Source organism: Trachurus japonicus, chromosome 9, assembly GCF_045865225.1.
Source record: "Trachurus japonicus isolate A0001 chromosome 9, Traja_1.0".
In the NCBI taxonomy this organism is placed as follows: domain Eukaryota; kingdom Metazoa; phylum Chordata; class Actinopteri; order Carangiformes; family Carangidae; genus Trachurus; species Trachurus japonicus.
This window is the reverse complement of record NC_140915.1, coordinates 21,124,783-21,145,113: the sequence shown is the minus strand read 5'-3', so window position 1 is coordinate 21,145,113 and position 20,331 is coordinate 21,124,783. Positions and strand designations below refer to the sequence as shown.

The 20,331-nt window shown below is 40.1% G+C and overlaps 2 protein-coding genes across 3 annotated transcripts; both read right to left on the bottom strand.

Annotated features, from left to right (window-relative positions):
• Positions 1-624: 624 nt before the first annotated feature.
• foxd5 (forkhead box D5) lies at positions 625-1,952 on the bottom strand. Its single transcript, XM_085786514.1, has one exon. It carries the CDS (start codon positions 1,950-1,952, stop codon positions 885-887), a length of 1,068 nt encoding a protein of 355 aa, XP_085642640.1. The 3' UTR covers positions 625-884.
• Positions 625-18,043, bottom strand: zng1a (Zn regulated GTPase metalloprotein activator 1A). Of its 2 annotated transcripts, none has more exons than XM_085786512.1 (16): positions 17,799-18,043; positions 17,175-17,307; positions 16,782-16,868; positions 16,014-16,110; positions 15,299-15,390; positions 13,389-13,448; positions 12,381-12,418; positions 11,048-11,094; positions 10,043-10,129; positions 9,892-9,936; positions 9,180-9,236; positions 7,026-7,077; positions 5,113-5,181; positions 4,945-5,010; positions 4,670-4,796; positions 625-4,251 (listed from the first exon to the last, which is right to left on the bottom strand). In XM_085786512.1, the coding sequence occupies exons 2-16, from the start codon at positions 17,287-17,289 to the stop codon at positions 4,178-4,180; spliced, it is 1,113 nt and encodes a 370-aa protein (XP_085642638.1). In that variant the 5' UTR covers positions 17,290-17,307; positions 17,799-18,043; the 3' UTR covers positions 625-4,177. The 2 variants fall into 2 exon arrangements, with proteins under 2 accessions (XP_085642638.1, XP_085642639.1); XM_085786513.1 differs by having other exon boundaries at positions 17,832-17,891.
• Positions 18,044-20,331: the final 2,288 nt, after the last annotated feature.

Here is a 20,331-nt window from a genome sequence, read left to right as displayed (position 1 = left end):
CGGTCGTTCTTTAGGCTCATTTTCACATGGAACAAGGAATCATATCTGTGACAGTTACCAATCCCGCAGAATAGGTCGCTCATCACAGCAAGTCAGCACCAGATGCAGCATGACATGTCCGCTCCAGAGTTTGGTAAACACTGCGACCTTGAGGCAGAAAGGAGGAACTGAACCTTTCTTATGAATTTAATAGAGCGCTCAAGATGTTTCATCCCCCAAAATAGTAACTGGCCAGATGCTTTTTTGTTGTTGTTTTTGTGACTTTTGACTCCTCTGTACTTTTAAATTGTGGTTGCAAAACACAAGTTTATATTATTATCCACACCAAAAGTGTGATTGTATAGGATACAGAATTTTGTATATTTTATAAATAAAATACATGTTTTAATTAGTTTTATCTGGATTTTTCTAATGAAAATATGACATTATGCCTATTCATTTATCCTTTTTAGAATTTTTTTTAATTTGTCCAAATTAATATATTATCTTGAAGCTAATTAGGCAAACTATTGATCTATTCCCATCTTATTTATAACCTTACTCCTCTGCACCATGACCCTAAACATCCAAGCCTATGTTACCAAATAAAAACCTGAGATTAATAACAATAGGCCACAGTAGATGTTTTTCATACATTTATTTTCACAAGTTAATTAATTAATAACAAAAACACATTCAACAAGGAGGGTTTCCACTGCAGCAAATGTCACAAATATATTAGCCTACCGCTCATCTTATGTACAATGCTTTCGTTTAAGACATAACTTTGAATGTCAACGCACATAAATATCATGCAATTAATACATTTCTGTGAGAAATGAGCTACTTCAACGTGTCTTCACAGAGGCACCACACATACAGACACTGTCAAGTTTCTTAAAGCTTCAGCAGCGAGGGTAAGAGAGTCTGAGATGCTCATTTATTAAAGGAGCAGTGCTCAGCATTGAAAGGGGGCAGAACGGAGTCCTGGGAGCCTGCAGGAGCGCAGGAACCAAACATGCAGTGGGGCCCGACACCAGATGACCATATCCGTGAGCGCCGTGAGGGCTCTGCTGTGGAGCTGGGTTCTGGGCACTGACGGGGGAGGGTTTTCTCATGATGCTGTCAATGCTGAAGGAGCACTTTGCCTGCGGGCCAGGCTTTGGCTCAGCAGGTTCTGTTGCGCAAAGCTGAGATCTGAAGTCTTTAGGCCCACTGCACTTCCCGTGGCTGCTCAGAGTTTGTGGTAGAAGGTGATAGGAAGAGGGAGGCATCATGATGCCCTCCTGTAGGGGCATGTACCGGATAGGAGCAGAGGGTGGAGGGCTCACCTGGCCCTGTACACAGTATGGTTGCCCGTACGGCCGGTAGCAGTTCAGGCTGGAGTAAAACATTAGTCCGTCTTTGCTGAACTCTGGCTGGTTTCTCTTAAACCGCTTCCTTCGCCGCAGGAAGCTGCCGTTGTCGAACATGTCTTCTGAAGCTGGGTCCAGTGACCAGTAGTTACCTTTACCCGGGTTCCCAGGCTCCCTCGGGATCTTGATGAAGCAGTCGTTGAGGGAGAGGTTGTGCCTGATGGAGTTCTGCCAAGCGGGGAACTTGTCTCTGTAGTAGGGGAATTTGTTGCTGATGAAGTCACAGATGCCACTCAGCGTCAGCTTCTTCTGCGGGCTCTGCAGGATGGCCATGGTGATGAGGGCGATGTAGGAGTAGGGAGGCTTCACGGAGCTGCTCTGGGCTTTTCTGGACGACGGCGCGTCTGCGCAGAAACTGTTCTCGCTTTCCCCAGAGGAGTCCGGCTCCGAGGAGTCAAATTCAGCACCAGATTCTGCTGAAGAGCCTGCGTCCGGAGAGCAGTCGTTTCGATACAAACACCCGTGGGTAGGCGCATCCTCACCCACTATGTCAATCTCATCCTCTTCTAGAGGTAAGGCGGCGTGTTGTGAAGTTTCAAATTCACTGGAGAGAGTCATGGCCACTCGTGGTATTAAAAACAAAACAAGAAAAAACGTAACTGGAAATGAGGCCTCAATGGTTCGCCGTGCGTAAAGACCAAAGGCACCTATCCGTGCGTAAAAGCGCATCCACAGCCCTGCTTCTTCTTAAAACCGTGTGTTTGGCTGTCTGCTGTGGTAGGGAGAGCTGAGGCTTTATATGTTGAGTGGCTGCTGCCCTGCAGGCCAGTCCCATTAACCCTCTGAACCTATCAGAGTAGCCCCTCACCGCAGGGAGCCAGAGGAAGCAAGCACACAGGTTGGGAGGGATCTCGGGTTATTCCCGAGGATATTTTGGCCAATATGACAAACTTGTGCACGATGCATTTGAACTGTACTGGAAAACAATATTTCATTAAAAATATATATCTCCATAAAACATAAGAAAGAGAATCACAGCTTAGTGCTCTATGCCCATAATGTAAAAGTATTATATTATCTTAAATAACGTTTTGCCCTGCGTTAATTACATTATAAAAAATATTTTAACTGGTTTGCAAGTTCTTAAGTTATTGTCACGTTTAATCATTTACATTTATACATACAGCAGCAGAGTAGGAGGTGGGGTTGGGATTTTTAACACCAAATCCTGTGACCATGTGTTTCCCCCTTGGAACCCCCGCGGGTTCGTTTAGTTTGCCACCTCTGGATGCCCGCGGGTGGTGTGACCATGAAAATGGCCGTGGTGGGGCTCCCCGCAGCCAGCAGAGAAAAGAGGCAATAGTCGCCTTAACGAGACCATCAGCATCAGAATCGAATAGGAAACGGCTCAACTGCATGGTGCGTTCAGGGCTACAGGGCTCAGCTCCGCTTTACGACCGGGCTGAATGAGCAGAGCCATCCTCAAAGCAAACCGGTTCAACAGCGGATATGTGCTAAAACCATGCGGCTAAACCATCTCCATTGCAAATGACCGAGTTGGGAAAACTCCACCTATTTCCTCACCTGATTGGGCCTACTGTGCGTGTGTGCTGTGCCTGCTGTGGGAGATGGTTCTCACATGACTTTACCAATTGAGGTTTAACCAGCAAATACTACAAAACAGAATGATTGTAATTTGTCAAGTATTAATGCTGACAGAACCACACAAGTGTGGGAAAACACCTAATTGTAGTTTTATCAGCAGTTGTAAACTGAGCCAGTGAGGTGACACAACATTGTATTCAAAGAATAGACAAAGCAGATAATAAAAAAGGCCAATACTTCCTTTGGGAAAAAGCAAAAATACAGCTTTGGAATAAAAACAATTTAACTGTCACACAGTAGTAAGCTGTATAAATAAAGGCAACCACCTGGTTAAGACAGTCAGATCTGTAGGTTTTCATAGAACTGACAAGAAGTTAAGAAACAATAATTAGCACTAATAATAAAAGGCTTTCTTTTGGAAACTAGTTGTCAAGCCTTACTCTGCCATAATATCCAAGTTATTGCCTTTGTGAAACAAACGCTTCTCTACTCATCGTCTGTGCGCTAACAGCTAAACTTAAAAAACTCTTTGTATGCGTTTCATAATAGTGAAAGCTAAGATGTTAATGCAGCTGTAGCCTCCTTTTCACACTGTTGAGTATCATGGTGAACTTTCGACAAAGACACTTGTCTCTGTTATGGTAATAGTTTGCTGTTGTCAGCTTGAAGAAGCCAAGTTTACACATGATTAAAAACCTTATTTTCTTTAGGAATATCACAACAGTTACAGAGGAACATGTTTGGTAAAAGTGTTTATTTTGAATAATTTAAAAATACAAGCAAGTCTGCTCATTAAAGCAAAGTCTTGTACGACGCTTGATACAGTATGTGATCACTTTGCAAACTCTATTTTTACAAAGCTGTTTTTATAAAAAACCTTTTTGTGGTATCTTCGTATGTGCACAGGTTTTCAGGGGGTTATTTATAGGGCTCATGCTTGGGAAGTTTCCAAGGACATAAGCTATATTCAAAGCATTTAGCTCAGGCACTACAGCAACATATTCACTGCTCTTGTGATAACACTATAGCTTTTAAAGCCATTGTGATGAATTATCACAATTTCGATTTTCTGTCTTTAGCCCTATTGTAACTTTGGCCGCCCTCTGACATACCTCATCCTCTTGAAGGAAAGAAACCAACATCTGAAACACAGTTCTAGATGTATGGATGGCCAAAGTCACAACTTCTGCTCCAGAATCAACAGTTTATCGATGTGAAGTGAAGAGATGAGCTTCTTGCTAATTTGTCTCTGCATCCTGCACAACTGACGAAATAAACTGCTCCTGCAGAATGGACTTGTCCAGGTTCCTGCCTGAAAAACAGCACACAAAGATAAGCATACATTTGGTTCGTATCTGACCTGTGAAATGACTAAAAGACTGATAACTCTCAACTTTCCAAATAATCTGAAATATATATCAAAATTACAGGGAAACTGTTTGGACATTATGAACCAATAAGAACAAATATGTTCTAAAACTATGATGCAGAATAACAGCTAAGAGCTTTATATCACTTAGAACTATTTATAGAAGCAGACAACTACTACACATTGAAGTTAACCAGCCACAACAAGTCAACATTAGCACATAAACATCTTAAAAACTTGAATAGATTATCATTGATAGCCATTTTGATCAATTAACACAACCAAGTGAATAGGCTGCCTTTACAGTGGTGCTTAAGAATTGTGCAAAGTTAATAGGTGAAAGAAGTGTGTGTGTCTTCACCTATGAAAACCAGTCGGTTGATCCGCTGGTTCTCCTCCCAGAGCTGTGGAGTCTCATTCAGCTCGTACAGCTCGTGGACCCCCTGCAGCATCACTTGGTGGGCGTTGGCTGCGAATGATACTATGCCCTGAAAACACAACAAGTCACAGGTCACAAGTCACGAGTGACAAATTAACCCACGCTGAGTGAAGTGTTTGGAACTGATTAATATAGATGGTAAAGCTGCTGTTATTGATCACTGCTGCCACTGGGCTGACTACTGTGCTCTATTGTACCTTTAACCGGATAACGGACATGGGCTGTTCCTCTTTGTTTTTGAACGCCTTTTCCCAAAGAAGATCCTGAAGAAGTGGAAAACGGGTGTTTACTTTTCAAAGGACTTTGTTGCGTTATGGCCGATTGGTAATGGTCACAGGGATCTGACTGAATCAGAGTGTCCGTACCTGAATGAAAACATTCAAAGCGTCCTCAGAGAGATCTCCAGCCACTTCAAACGTCACAGTCAAAATACTCTGAAGATGACACACAAAAGACAGCACAGAGATATTCTGAATGTATACAAGAAAGCTGGTGATCTTGCAAAATAATCAACATTTCTCATCAGTGAAACACATGTAAATGACACTTATATGACATTCACTCATACATACCAAGATTAGTACTCTGATCTTTTATTTAAGTAAAAATACCAACACCACATTGACAGGATTATCCATTAAAAATCTGACTCATCTAACACTATAGAGGTACCAGTGTTACTCATTATGCAAAATGACCCCATGCACAGTGTTACATTTCTTGTATTAGAACATTCATTTGATTTAGTCAAGGCAGATCCCATACTACTGCTAAGTAGTTTATTCTTTAAATTGTAAAGACTGATCAGATTTTCTTACGTGTAAAATCTTGATCTGAAAAGTAGATGTTGGATAAATGAGATGGTATACAAATTGTATACAAATAATCTGAAATACAGCGGACTGGGATATAGAGAACCATGAAATCGATATAGACAAGTAAAGTAACAAACTGAAATTAAGTTCAGTATTTGGCAAAATTACACTGCACCACAGCCTTTATGTATTCACATTGGTATTTTCATGTCCTAACGAATATTATTTTAAATACCAAAAATAGAAAAATGCCTGAGCACAGCAATCCTACATCCTAATCCTGCCTTGTGTGTGGTATGTAACCACTACATGTGGTTTCTCTTATATTATTTAAAATGCCGTTTAGCTTATATTTCTGAGTTTGTGAAATTAGTAGAGTCATAATGAACATTAAACAAAAGAAGTGCTTTTTACACCCACACTGATGACTTTGTCAATGACTGTGTCAAAAACCACAACTACCAACAACGGCACCCCTCTTTCTGCCTACCTTCACGCTCTCTCTCAAACACACACACACAAACACACAGTAGTCCGTCCTCTCGGCACTTCCTTACAGCATTAAAAGAGCACTTTGCAGATATTTGGGGGTTTTGTGTTGAAGTGTTAAGGTTACACACTTCCTTGTCATTTGGTATAACAACAGAAAAACAGCATTCTCATTTACATGAAAAGAGCAACATGGGGACGAAGGGGGGTCTGGGGGTGTGAGGGACACTGAGCTTCATGCGGGAAAGGGAACCTGGAGAAACAGACAACAATACCGTTATTTGCTCACACAAACAACCCTCATCTGCCCTCATCCTGTGATAAAAGTTCATGCGTATAAAGCACAACTGAAAACAACACAAGGCTTAACTGCTGCAAAGAGTAATTTTGCTCTAAAGCCTGATGAAAACATCGAGAGAAAATAGAATGAGCCCAATCCAGAAATAGATACTTTTCATCTTTTACATCTTCAGGGAGAAGAGGTGGACTTGGTATACTAGAGGCTTTCCATTCACATCTGACACCCAGTTACTAATTATCTAGTCAAACATGGTCTGTATGCTACTTTTTATGACATACGCATTCAATTCAACAACTGTAAAGCCATAATATGTAGCTGAGACTCTGGTCAGTCTAGCCAACACAGAGCACCCAGTCTCCTTAAGTCTAGAGTGAATTAGCATCTGGGATGCCGTGCATGACCAGGACTGCATCTATTTGCGGGTTAACATGAAAACATCAAAAGCCTTAAGGTGATCTCAACACAAAAAAAACTAAGCGGGGAGGGAGTTTTCGCTGCAGTGTCACAGCCTGGGGGGATGCGAGGCCAAAAAAATTGCCTCAGGAGAACGAATCCTTCTTTACTCTGCAGGAAATGATGTGTTGAAATAAATTAGCAAACAAAACAAGGAAAACTAGAAGAGGGGTAGAGGCACTGATTATGTGTGAAACACTTCAGAGCATAGAAACAATACCTTGTCAAGATGAGGCCTTGTAGGTTTTGCAAGCTGGAGCTTCTCTGCAAGACTTTCAGAGGAGAGAAATGTTGAAACTTTTTACAGTTTCATTCCATAAATGAGACTTATTCCAGTTATACACATAAAGGCCAGACTGGGTTGGATTGCATTGTGCCTATCAAAATAAATAAATTAACTTAATGGCAACGAAAAATACGACAGCATTGCATGTAAATGGAGTAAAAGTAAGATTCATAACATTTAAGTTAAGTATATAGTGTATCCACCACCTGCAATATATTTTGTTTGTTTAATGTTGTGTAATGACTGAGCAGAGCTACGGCCTCTATCAATTCAGCTGGCCAATCATTTTGCATTGCGTCCTCTGCTGTGGCTTCTGATGTTACATAAGAGTAGTGTATAGTAGTGTGCTTTGCTTGTTATGCCCCTTTTTTTGAAATTATTCTGTATGTTTCTTTTTCCTTGTAACCACTGATGATAGTTGTTAGAACCTGTTTTTATTATTTCATAATCACATTTCCATTTAATACTGTTTTGTGGCATGCTTTACCCTCTCTAATTCAGGTTGTTTATCTGTAGCTCAGTGTTACTACTGCACATTGTTACAATGTAAACAGGAAAGCCATACAAAGTATATTATACTTTGTATGGCTTTTCCATTTACATAAATTGACTGTTTGAGTGTCCAATGAAGTACATGTCAACACACTTAGCCCTTTTTTAAAAAAAATTCTTTTATCCAACACACTTCATCTTTTCTGCTTAAGATGCATTTTTCTTTTCAGTGTTTTGATCTCACAGCGTAACACAGTGTGTGCTGTATCACTGCTTAATGACACAACTCCTGAATAGGGTTGAGAAAACTTTAGAAATGGCAATTAAATCCAACAAAACACCCACCACCACCACCCCCCAAACAAACTACAGCCCTTGTTCTTCCCATCAGACCTCACAAGGAGGCTAAATGTTGTGTCCAGCAGCTTGAGCCCTGTGTGCTGCTAGTACCACACAGGCAGAGCGGCAGGGGGCCGCTTCAAACAGCCAGCATGGGATTGAATGGAGGAGGGGCTTGGACTCTCAAAGGCAGGGGAAAGGAGCTATCTGTTGGGACATGGGGGACTCCTCAGGAGCCAGTGGACACACACAGCTCTAATCCTCTGCAGCTGGTGTCAGAGACACTGACTGAGGGCATGTAAGAGAGCTTTAACACTGCGGCCCGTTTCATTCACATGAAGGGATGAACACTGACTCTATTCATGAGAATGACATTCTACAGGGGATACAATATGATGACCACCCTGCGGTGTAACAGGGGGACGCTCAATAAAAGAGTCTGTTAATTAGAGGGCAACACGGTGAGCAACAGTATCAGAGACTGCTGGGTACACAGTTCAGACGGACTAGCAACAAAGGCCATCAGTGCGCTCAAAATAAGTTCTTGATCTTTCACTAAAAGTTTTAAAATAGAACCTCACTGGCACTAATCACTGGCACAGTCAACAGGCTCTTGGATATCAGCATTTACACTAGCAGGAAATTACAATGGGGACAGGTTTAGTATTATTTCTTTTAGTTAATCTAACACATGAGTTGAGTTTTTAGCTGGTAATATCTTTATATATTTATATATATATGTATATATATACATATAGTATATTAAACACAATATCACTCTATGCTAAACAGACATCTTCTTGGATATCAGTATTAGTATCAGACTGAAAAGTCCAGTCATGGCCACAAGATAATGATTTCCATGTTTCCCTCTGAGTTTAATTTTGTCTGACTCATTTCGTTTATTTGTGGAGCTGCTGTCGGTTAAAAACATTAAAAACATCTAAAGTATTTAGAGATTTGAACATAATTCTTTTACCTATGTTCTTCCTATTTGTTTTGCAGGGGAGTGTCAAATATATTAGATATAAGCTAATTCCTAACATGCAAGTTAAAAACTGTATCGCCAATTACATCAGTCACCATCACACAATTCTTACCAGATAGATTAGTCATGTCATGCATTGTCATGTCATGTCAATATTGATATTTCACTTTTGTGCAGCTTTTAAATATCTTTTTGTTTTTGACACACACTTGTTGTGGAATAAATACATTTTGTGTACATGGGACTTAAATGGGACAAAAGCAACTCACTTGGCTTCATTTTTACTGTCAAATGAATGCAGATCCAGCACTTCAGAGAGATCCACCCTGTGGAACAAGATCACAGCTTATTTTACTTCATTTAAACTCCAGTCATACCACGGTGAGAAATAAATTAAACAAGTTAGCTTAAGTTGGCTAAAACTAACATTAAAGATAACAGAGTGAGGTGACTCAAGCTAAAAGTTGTGGGAATGTTTTTCTGATTAACCCCTCGCTGCACGGTGTCTTTCATCTGCTCACCTTGGTCTGAACTCAGTGGGAGGGTGGGGGCAAAGCAGATGCAAAACACACCCTAACCTTTGATACACACTGCTTGTGTTAGCCAGATGCTACCTAGGTCCAACAACACGAAATGAGCCAACACGGAGGGTGCATGTACATGCACATTTTTGCACGAATGTACGCCGACGCATATGCAACCATGTCAGCTTGATGACCTGGGGGTCAAAGAGCAAAGACTTGTGGGTAACCGGACACCATTGAAGGTTTGGTGTTTACTCAGGGCACAGCAGTTTGTGTGTATTTAAGTGTGTGAGTGTTGTGGGTCTCTCATGTGCAGTGTCACGCCTGAACTGATTCATCTTTGGTACAAAGATCTAAGGAGGAGCAGCACGCCATGTCTGTTACACCTGGCAACAGAGAAGCTACATAACATATCAAACAATATGATCCAGTTTCTGTCCAGAAAACAATAACTCACCTTGATCTCTGGCTTTCTAGAATCTTCACTAGACCATTTATCGATCTGAGGTAAAGAGAAGATGTTATTACCAGGCAACATGTGAGATAACACAGTCCAAAATGTACAGCATATATGGAAGAAAGGAGTTCAGTAAGGCAGTATTGCTGACCTGACAGCATCTCTGACTTGGTTTAGTTCCTCCTCATTCACTAGGTCAGTCTTGTTGATAATGGTCAGGTCAGCCAGGGCAATTTGTCTAAAAAGAAAGAAGAATAAACAAAAAAATAACAGTGTTCATTTGATAAGTCAACATGCTCTTCTAAAATTTGCACAAGCAAATTTGTGGTTGTGGTCTTTAACACTAAATAGAAAGATTTAATGTTAAAGAAAAACTAAGCCAACTAAACTCAGGCTGAATGTTACTTCTTTGTCAATTGTTCCTTCGTTTTGTGTGTATGTGTACAAGTGTTCGTGGGTGGCAGTGGGCAACACATGCCAAACTCAAATGGGAGCTGACCGCTGTTTAGTTAAAAGGTGAAAACACAAACAAAGACAAAGAATGCAAAGGGTCGCGCAACTGGTCTTTCTCCATCAGTGTATTTGTTCAACAACAACACAACCATACAGCTGCTGCTGGACACAAACAGAGAGATGCCCAGGGAGTACAGTCAACAGCAACTTATGAGACATGGTGTGGTGGATACGGAGCAGTTTGTTTTTAGTCCTTTTGCTTTCTTTCCAATCAAACACCCACTCATGTGAGCTTCACATAGAACCTACGGCTGTGGCCAAAATTATTAGAACAGCAGCTGAGATCTGAAAGTACCTGACCTTTTTTGCCTCCAAAACATGATTTCATTTCATAATGTTCATGAAATATGCAGATGGTTGCTCTGAACACAATCAGATTAAGTGAGTCCTACTGTTTTTATCCACTTTTAACTTTAATATTTGGTATGTCCACCTTTTGCAGCAATTACAGCAGCACTGTGTGACAGTGGAATAGGCCTAGCTTGTTTTTTGTAAGGAAAATGACCTAAATCTTCTTATGACAGTTCTATTCTATGCTTTATAGAGCATAATGATGATTAATGGCCAATTCAACGAAAACAACTGAAACCTCCTTAATATGCGTGGTCTAATCATTTTGGCCACCACTATACATTAAACATACCTGACTGCTTCATTCATGAGCCCATCTGCTTTTTCCTCAGTTAGTTGCTGCAGGGAGAAGAGATGGTGGATATAACTTACATATGAAAAATTTAGTGAAAAGCAAGCGCAAAATTGCTCAAGCTAATGGTATACATTTCAAGCCTAAAGCACAATTGAGAAAAAATACCGACACAGGACGTGACAGATAAACTGATTAAAGGAATTTCAACATTTCATAATTTATTTTGTGAACAAAGTGATTTTTTCAACATGTGAAAACCACGGGAGATTCCTTTTCATTTTGTTTGGGTCCTTGTCTTGGGGATGCATTTTCCAAAATGGTCTAATATCTAATAACAGACAGAGCAGGAGGTGTTAATGTGGATCCTGACCCCTGACTGTCAATCTGACATGAACCCATCACTGCCTGAATCGCCACAGCTTGAACTGTGAAGGAATGAATGACAAAAACATATTAAATAAAGACATAATAGATTGGCCGACCACCGCTTTTTATTCATCAACGTCTGTATCCAGAGACAAAGGCCTCTCAGAGGGTGCGAGGCGGAGGGCCCAAGTCAAACTGAAACCTCTCAGGCAGATGGATATTTTATGAGACAGGTGAGGGGAGAGGCAGGTGAGTGGATGTGACAGTCCTATTACAATGTTCACATCTCTGATATCAATTACTCATTCACTATGAGTTATCCTCTCCTTCCTTCTGTCATAACTTCCTTTATCCCACCTCTCTCCAACTGGAGGACAGAGCGACACCTCAGCCACAAAACGCGTCGCCTCACTATGCATGACACCTTCGAATTAGAGCCCATTATCTAGGTGTCACTTATCCTGTTTCTTTTAAATACCGTAGGGAGGGCAGTGTGTGTGTGAGCGAGTGTGTGTTGTTCTGCACTGGCGGTATACAAGCAATCTCACAAGTTGAAATACTTATTTTGGTTTTGAAGTCATTTTAAGCTGGATTTGTTTATCGATGTTGGTGCTCAGAAGGAAATATTGCAAACACAACAACGACATTATGAGGGTTGCAACTTAATTGTGCTACTTTTGTTTAAATCAGTGATTGATTTCAATTGTGAGAAATCCCCATCACAACATCCGACAGATCACATTCAACTGCCTGTCTGCGATCAACAGCCTACAACCTAAAGATGTTTAATTAACAAATAGGCAGACCAAGAAAAGCAACACATTTTTCACCATTGAGAAGCTAGAAATAGAAAATGTGGCAAATGTGTGGAAGTTGCTATCGATTTTAAATCCATTCACATCCACCTGTGTCAGCATTCAACATGAAACACCATATAAAAACTGGAAATTCCCTTATCACATACCTGTAGCCCGTACTTGGCATCGATAACGGTGACAATACCTAGGATAAACAAGAAATACAAATTATTAGGATCAGTGATTTAGGATGGTACCACTCTGTGTGCACTGGACTGCTGTCACCTTTTGGTGTTTAGTTTTGTCTGACTCACTTTCTCAGCTATTTGAAGCAGACTTTTGGTCCACCAGCTTGTCACAACAGAGCGGACAGCTGGGTATTTAGTGTGATGAGCATGACACCATTCATGCAAACACACATATACACACACGCACACAAGCACCAGTAAAAATATGTCCATTTGGGCAAGAAATGTCTCCTCAAAACTGTACTGGAATTGTAGGAAATGTAATAATAGCAGTGAACACTAAAGGCATTTTCAAATTGAGAAACATGGAGCTGAATGCGTAATCCACCAGGGAGGTAAAAATCGGCATAATGTCGGAGTTAAAAGTCTGTCCGTGCCCGACCCGAGCCCGAACCACAGCAGCTGATTTGGGTCAGAGCCCAGCCCGAAACCTTAATCAAGAAAAAAAAAAACTTAAACCGACTGACTGATGCGCAGAGAGAGTTCAGCATCACAGCCACAGAGTTGGACTGACTGTGAGTGACGGCATGATAAGGTGTATGAGAATACGAGAGAAAAAAGCAAAATCTATTTTTAAATTTATAAACCGCACAATGCACATTTTTTTCATTAGTTAATGGACAAAAAACAAACAAACAAAAGAACTCATTTTGTCTGAGCCTGAACCAAGCCTGACCTACAGCAGCAAATTCCTGCCCGGCCCAACAGGCTGGGCAGAGAATCAAGGCTCTAGACCTGACATTTGGGCTATGTCTTTTCTTTTTTGCAAAGAAGAACAGTTAAAGCCTTTCAGAGCAACATAATGCAGCTTTGACAAAGAGCATCAAAATTAATCAGTGCAACGGCAGCGCTAAAATACGTCAGACAGCCCAAATCAATTTAAGTGCATCAAGGCCAACAAGTCACATGTCATTACAAATATCTTACCATCCAAATAGACGTCACTGCCAAGCTCTGCATCAACCCAGAACATGGACGCCACAGCTCCTGTCAGAAGATATGACATTGTGTATTGGATATAAATGACTGACAATGGTAACAAAATCAAAATCATCAAAAATGAGCGTCAGGCAGAGAAACAAAAATGCAGGTCTTATTAAACTTTGGTAATTAGCTAAGTTACTAAAAAGATAACACTGGCAATAATCAAAAATGTTTGATTCACAACATTTAAAAGGGTAATATTTTCATTATTAACTTGTGTACAGATATTTTTTTTGATTGATTGCTTCATCATTTGTCTATTACTACTATTTGTGTTAGAAATCATAACAAATACTCCTTACACTTTCTACAATGACTTGTTATATCTATTTACAATCATTTTTATTTATTTATAATTATATAAAACAGAGAAACATCAGAAAATCCTCACCTTAGAAGCTGGAACCAAATATTTTTGCTTTTTTACTTTACAGTGATGAGATGGTGCAATTAATAATGTTCACCATTGTCGTTGGTTAATTGTCTGTCAGCACATGAATCATTTCAGCACTAGATTAATTTATTTTATTCAGCAACATCCACAAGTATTTGTGTTTAAAGTCAGCACTGAAGCACTGAAAGATTTTTTTTTTCAGACTGAGATCTGTAGAGCAGATAAAACCAATATCAGAAGCTTTCAATTGTTTATGTCCTGCTGGTACATTTGGTTTGTTTCTATTTTCCCAGAGAATGTGGTTATTACAAGAGCCTATGTTACCATGCCAGCCACAGCTTGTTCACATAATGCACTTTTGTCAAACTGCCAAGCGAGAAAAAGACAGTATTGTAAATATTTGATGGATGCGTAATGAAAACACTGTTTCTGAGTGGCATGTTTCACTTAAGTCATCCAACCTCTTCCTAAATGGAAGGGGAGCATCTCCCGGGAGCCCCTTATGATTGACAGCGCTGCCCAGGCCAATGACAGACCCGTCCTAGTTGATAACAAGCCTGTCTCAGCCAATGACAATTCAGAGATGTGGGTTTTAGCGTGCTCTGTTGGGTATCTGTGAGGCCAAGTGGTGTGTGTCTGCCCATGCCTCTACCTCCTGACACCTGTCACTTAGCGACACACCCTGATCGCCACAGCGTTCACCCTCTGATAGCCTAATATTGATTTCCTGATTCAAACCTGAGACTTGAACGGACAGCAAGGTTTTTTTTTTTTTTTTCCATAATGGAAATGGAGCTCCTTGGGTGCATCACACAAGCAAGTTACAAAACTTCTGATGCTTTGACAAAGAAATCTAGAGAAGTTGAACTATTATTTGGACACATAAAGACAAAAGGGGGATTTATGGGATTGCTTGACCTATAGGTCATACCTAATCACCAAGTTGTTCTGAGAGATACAAATGCAAAGACACACAATGAAGTGACAGTCTTTGGTCGAGAACAGTAATAATAAAGTGGACATTCATTCTAACATGGTGTACAGCTGCGTAACCACAGATATCCACACATGCAAATCAAGCATAATTTAAATCCAGTTTTATTACTTAACCGCTGCAATCCAGCCAGTCCTGAGTACATTTATCAAAGCCATTAACGTGTCCATTAGGGGCTGATGATGATTCTTCACATAAAGGCTTATCATGACATGAGACATGCAGTTTTGTTGAGTGCTGAAAATGTGATTTTGGTTTGTGTCACGTGTTGTGTAACCACCCAAGTGACCTCACTACCTCCAGCCCACCAACACCCCGAAGTGAAACAGCAGCTGAGTCCACAAGTTTCCACAGGGGGCAAACGACTGTCTATGTGCTGTTTAGAGTTTAAAACTACAGTTGAAATATTAACAGAATAACAGTCAACTTAATCAAATCAAATAAAGATTAATGTGATATGCATACCTGGGTCAGCAAGTCCTGTTGTTTCTAACAGTATGTAGTCAAACTTTCCTTTCTTCTCCATCAGGTTCTCGATGGCTTTGAGACCATTGTCCCTGAAGCATTAATAAAAAAGCAACACATGACCAAAAAGGGAATATGCAGAACTCATAAACAAAATATCCACATTATGTATGGTACCATATTGAATAGTCATTAATACAGTATTCCATGCATTGATGGAAGAGAGCATTATAATTATATTAAAGCCCCTGTACAGACTTTTCGTTTAGTGTTGATTTTGGCGGCCCCTGTGGACGAAAGCAGCGGAATGAAGACTGCATTTCCTACTGTCATGAAGACGTTTGTCTGGCCAGCGCGTGTAGATTTGTTTTGGAAACGTCGGAAAGAAGACGGGACTTGCTTTTTTTTCTTTTTTTTTAGCAGCGTAATGTATCGTTTCGTATCGTTTCGTCAGTGGTCCGACCCAACCATGCCTTCCAGAGGTATAGAATTAGACTACTTAGAAATAGCGTATCTTCACACTGATGGGCTCATTTGCTGTTGTAGGTAACAGAGACACATCAGCAGAAACCAGAGACTTTTGCGTATCCAGTTAAAAGCTCCGGACAGGGGCTTTAAAAATTATGGCCAAATTAGTTACAGAAACAAAGTAACAAGTCAGAAGCAGCCTTTCATTCTACTCTAGAGAACAATGGGTGATGGTTTGTCTCCATACTTGACAGAGCAGCAGAGGCAGCCATTTCTCAGTTCCAGCCACTCTTCATACAGCTCTCCTGCCTGGCTCACTGCAAGGGACTTCTCCAGGGCGCTGCCTGCAGTAGGAGCAGTTAGAGTCACTGTAAGACACTGAGAAGTTTGTGCTTAAAGCCAGAAACACACCGGCCCGACCGTCAGGGTCGGGTTGCGTCGGGGCGGTGTGTGGGGGCCTTAAGACTTCAAACTGTTGTTTAGACATCTGAATGAGTAATCTACAAATTTCAAAAAGCAAGTGCTTTAATGACACCTGGAATTGGTTTTAGATTAATATCTTGGGAATAACAAAAACTGGTTAAAGTAGCCTAAGTTGCCCAAGGATAACCAAATAACTAAGTATAAGTATAGGTCTTGGACCACAAAAAAAACAAAACAAAACAAAAAAAACAGCAACTTTGAGTAACATAATGTTGAGTTTAAAGTGAATACCCTGTATTTTGCAAAGTGTGGTTCATGGTGAAAAAACACATTCTCGAGCTGCTCTAGGTTCAATATACACTGTCGCTATGCTGCTCCCTTGTGGAACACTCTGGAAATACAAAAGGCATCTGACAACAAATTTGTTCTATTACAACATAATGCTTACTTCACACAGCACAAACAGAGAGGAATTAAATCATCAATCTAAATACATCACAAAACAGAAGTGAATTAGTGTGTAGTGTGTCTTTTCACTAAGGAAGTTGTGTAAACATTATTTGGAGCTCTCTTAAGGATATAATAAGTTTACCCTCTCCAAATTCATTGAGTATGACAGCAATACGCTTGTTGTGTTGTTCTGTTAATATGTAGTTCAGGAGTGTGGTCTTTCCAGCACCTACAAAGAAACAAGAAAACAATGGATTTGTGAAGAACGATTAAGGAAGTTGGTCATTAGTTGTACCATCAATGAAATCAATTTCTCTGATACTCTTTATAAAGAACAAATCATTATTATATATTATTATTATTAGCAGTAGTAGTAGTAGTAGTAGTAGTAGTAGTAGTATTAAATTAAATCAATATGAGAGTGGATAATAGTCTAGTCTAGGATCAAAGCCGGAGTACAGAGTGCCACTTGTATGAGATTATAATCCTGTTCCTAATCTTATTAAAGATGTGAGGAACAGAGACAGTCTCTCACCGAGGTAGCCTGAGATGATGGTGACAGGTATCTGCTCTGCAGGGGGGGCAGACGTGGTATCAATGGGCACCAACTCTGGACAATCATCCTCCTCCTCCATCACCACACCATCCATACCACAGATAGTATTTGTCTGCAGAGGCGAAGGATGGATTAGATGTCATAAATATGTGCACAGCCACAGACACACCTTTACAGAGCTATTAACATATACACGTGTATACAACAAAATCGATAAGAGTCTGTTCTAGTCAATGAACACCGAGTTATGCAGAAATGCATCAGTGTGTTTAAACAGACAGCAACCATTTACTGTGACAGTGCACTGTGAATTCACCTCGTAAAATAATACATCGGGTTTAATTATGTTCGCAAATATGCTGCAAACATTAAAAAGCAATTTAGTTGTGTCATAAACATTTACTAATAAGTTATTATTAACCAGTAAACTTTAAAAACAACATGAATCCACTCCATGTAGCATTAGCATCAGATTAGCACTCAGTAAGTAAGCAGTGTGAGAGACAGTACAGCCTGCAGTGACTATATCCTGACAGTGACACCTCCTCAACTCACCACTACAGCAAACTCTCCTTATTTCCAGCTATTATGAAATGAAATTACCTGCTTCTTTCTCTTGTATTTGCTAATATTCACAGGCTTTGTGGCTTCCCCACTGCTGTAGCTTCACGTTTCAGCGGCGTGTCACACTGAAGAGACTCCGGTGAAATTCCGGAGCAGCGATAAAGGTTCCGCTGTTGTTCATCAAGAAACAAAAAGTGTGGAAAGGTAAGGTATAAATAACATTAGAGTGAACAGACGAATAAAAACATTTTTTTTGACAACCTCTTTCGTGACAGTAAATGCAGCTTTATTAGTCCCAAAAGCAGTTTATCAAATTAAATGTATAGTGTGATGAACAGTATCCACCAGAAGAGGACGACTGGAGCCAGTTTATAATGTATCTGCTTCAATCTACTGTAGCCTACATTTAATGAAACAACACTTTTACTACCTAATTCAGACACAGGCCAGAGAGATGGATTGCCCAAATAAAGCATAAACTATTGCTTATAACAATTTTAACTTGTTTAGCCGATTTATAGGCTACATCAAAGGATGCTTATTTTTGAGATTAAAAAGATTTTCATGTTAATTTGATAGTCCAATAACATTCTATCAAATAATGCTCCCGCTACTCTATGCATTCATGTAAGACTACTGATCACTTCACTGCCACTGTAGGATGAATGGCAGCATAGACATACCATTTTAATATTTTTATTCAATATTTCAGGGGAAGCATTGGTAGGGGGAGCATTATTTAACAGGATGTTATTGTTATTGGATCAAAATATGCTACCCCTTTACATGAATGTATAACTCTATACATGTAAAGGGGTAGCATATTTTGATAGTCCAATAACATCCTATCAAATATGCTCCCGCTACTCTATCCATTCATGTAGGGGTAGCGCATTTTGATAGTCCAATAACAGAGGGCACTCCTTCATCCCTGCCACATTCTGGCATTGTTGGCAGGATGAAGGAGGGCCCAGGCGGGGTTTCAACCCTAGGCTCCCAAGTCTCTTTACACAGGAGACTAGGGTCAAACCCCGCCCGGGCCCTCCTTCGTCCTGCCACATTCTTTTCGTTGTTGGCAGGATCCATTGCACTAGTGGTGGGTCCATGTATCCCTGATGGGTGGCAGCCTGCATGGAGCAGGACATGCTTGTGACAAGAGGGGGAGAGATGTGACAGTTGATGGTCCTGTCACTATGCCTCCAATTGATTATGTGAATGGTCAGCGCGCATGACTCTTACCCGGGAGACTAGGGTCCAAACCCCACCTGGGCCCTCCTTCGTCCTGCCACAGATTTCAACCAAATTATGCAAACAACCAATATTCAGTTGCCTTACTTGGTAGAAAAAAACACTGAGACCAAGCATCATTCTTGTGAGATGCAGTAGCACTACTAACCTTCTGTTTTGTCTATGTACATTTTAAAGCCTCATTCATTTGTTCACTCATCCAGAGTTAACCCTAACCCTCTGCCTAACCTTCAACAGAAAATATAGGAAATGCCTTTTTTTATATTGTGAGGCAAGCAGAAGTTTTTAACAGTTGCTGATTTATGACACGGTTGATTCAGTTATACATTCAAGTTTCCCTCAGTGCAGTGGCCCTACAATGTTAACTCTCCATTTCCTTCAGCATCATAGAGTTATAACCCATCACTTGTTGAGATGAGGCATTGCATTATACAGAATATGTCAACTGCATGCAGGTATCAATAAATAGTTTGTTAATTGGTGTCATGCAACCAGGATGTTGTTCAACCATTTTGCAGACGAAATATGCAAAACTGATACTGGTACTGGAAAAACTGGTAACTTTGTTGGAGACTAGCTTAGCCTATAAGGTTAGATAAAAAACAAACAAACAAGAGAAATCACTCTGGTAAATGTATTCAAGTATAATTTAAATATTTTATTAGAATGTCTGAAATCTGAGAGTCCAAGTGCAGTGGCTTTAAAAAAAAAAGATTGAAATGTAAAAGCAGGCTTGTGTGTAACAATCAAGTCTGCATTTCATTGATGAGAAAATTGCAGTTGCAAGACTCAATAGAAGTCAGTACTGACAAAAATATAAGATGAAAAGTGACCGAAATCTCAATTTATTGTTCATTTTAAAGTCAACAATTGAGCATTCAACAAATAGGAATGCGTTCATCCTAAACAAACTAGCCTACTAGCCTACTTACACATCTAAAGATGTAACATGTTACCAAATCTTAGCCTATTTTATTTTCTTGAGACAGTGATAGGCTACAGAAAAATGGCAAGTTGTGGTTTGAGGGGAGGTTATATAGGCTATGGTTGTTGTTTTTTTTGTCTCCATGGGTAAGCTAATTGGTACGGTTGAATAAAAGGTGCAGTTATTTCTTAAAATGTAAAATAATTCTGTAGGCTATATGTTTCTGAGAAGGGGTGGAGTGATAAGTTGTTTTTATGAGAATAATAATTTAGTTAAGTTTAGGGGGGGGACATATCCCTCCCTCCCTAAATAGGTTGTTTCAGAAACTATTTCTGGTTTCTCTCTTGCTTTCACAAACTCCCCTATGCAAACGTTTTGAACAGAGGGGTCAAGCCTGAC

Coding starts and splice junctions, on each gene's coding strand:
- foxd5 (XM_085786514.1), bottom strand. CDS start 1,952: ATGACTCTCTCCAGTGAATTTGAAACTTCACAACACGCCGCCTTACCT.
- zng1a (XM_085786512.1), bottom strand. CDS start 17,289: ATGGATGGTGTGGTGATGGAGGAGGAGGATGATTGTCCAGAGTTGGTG. Junction 13,449..15,298: donor AACAGGACTTGCTGACCCAG/GTATGCATATCA, acceptor ATCTTCTGACAG/GAGCTGTGGCGTCCATGTTC. Junction 4,797..4,944: donor TGTCCGTTATCCGGTTAAAG/GTACAATAGAGC, acceptor TTGTGTTTTCAG/GGCATAGTATCATTCGCAGC.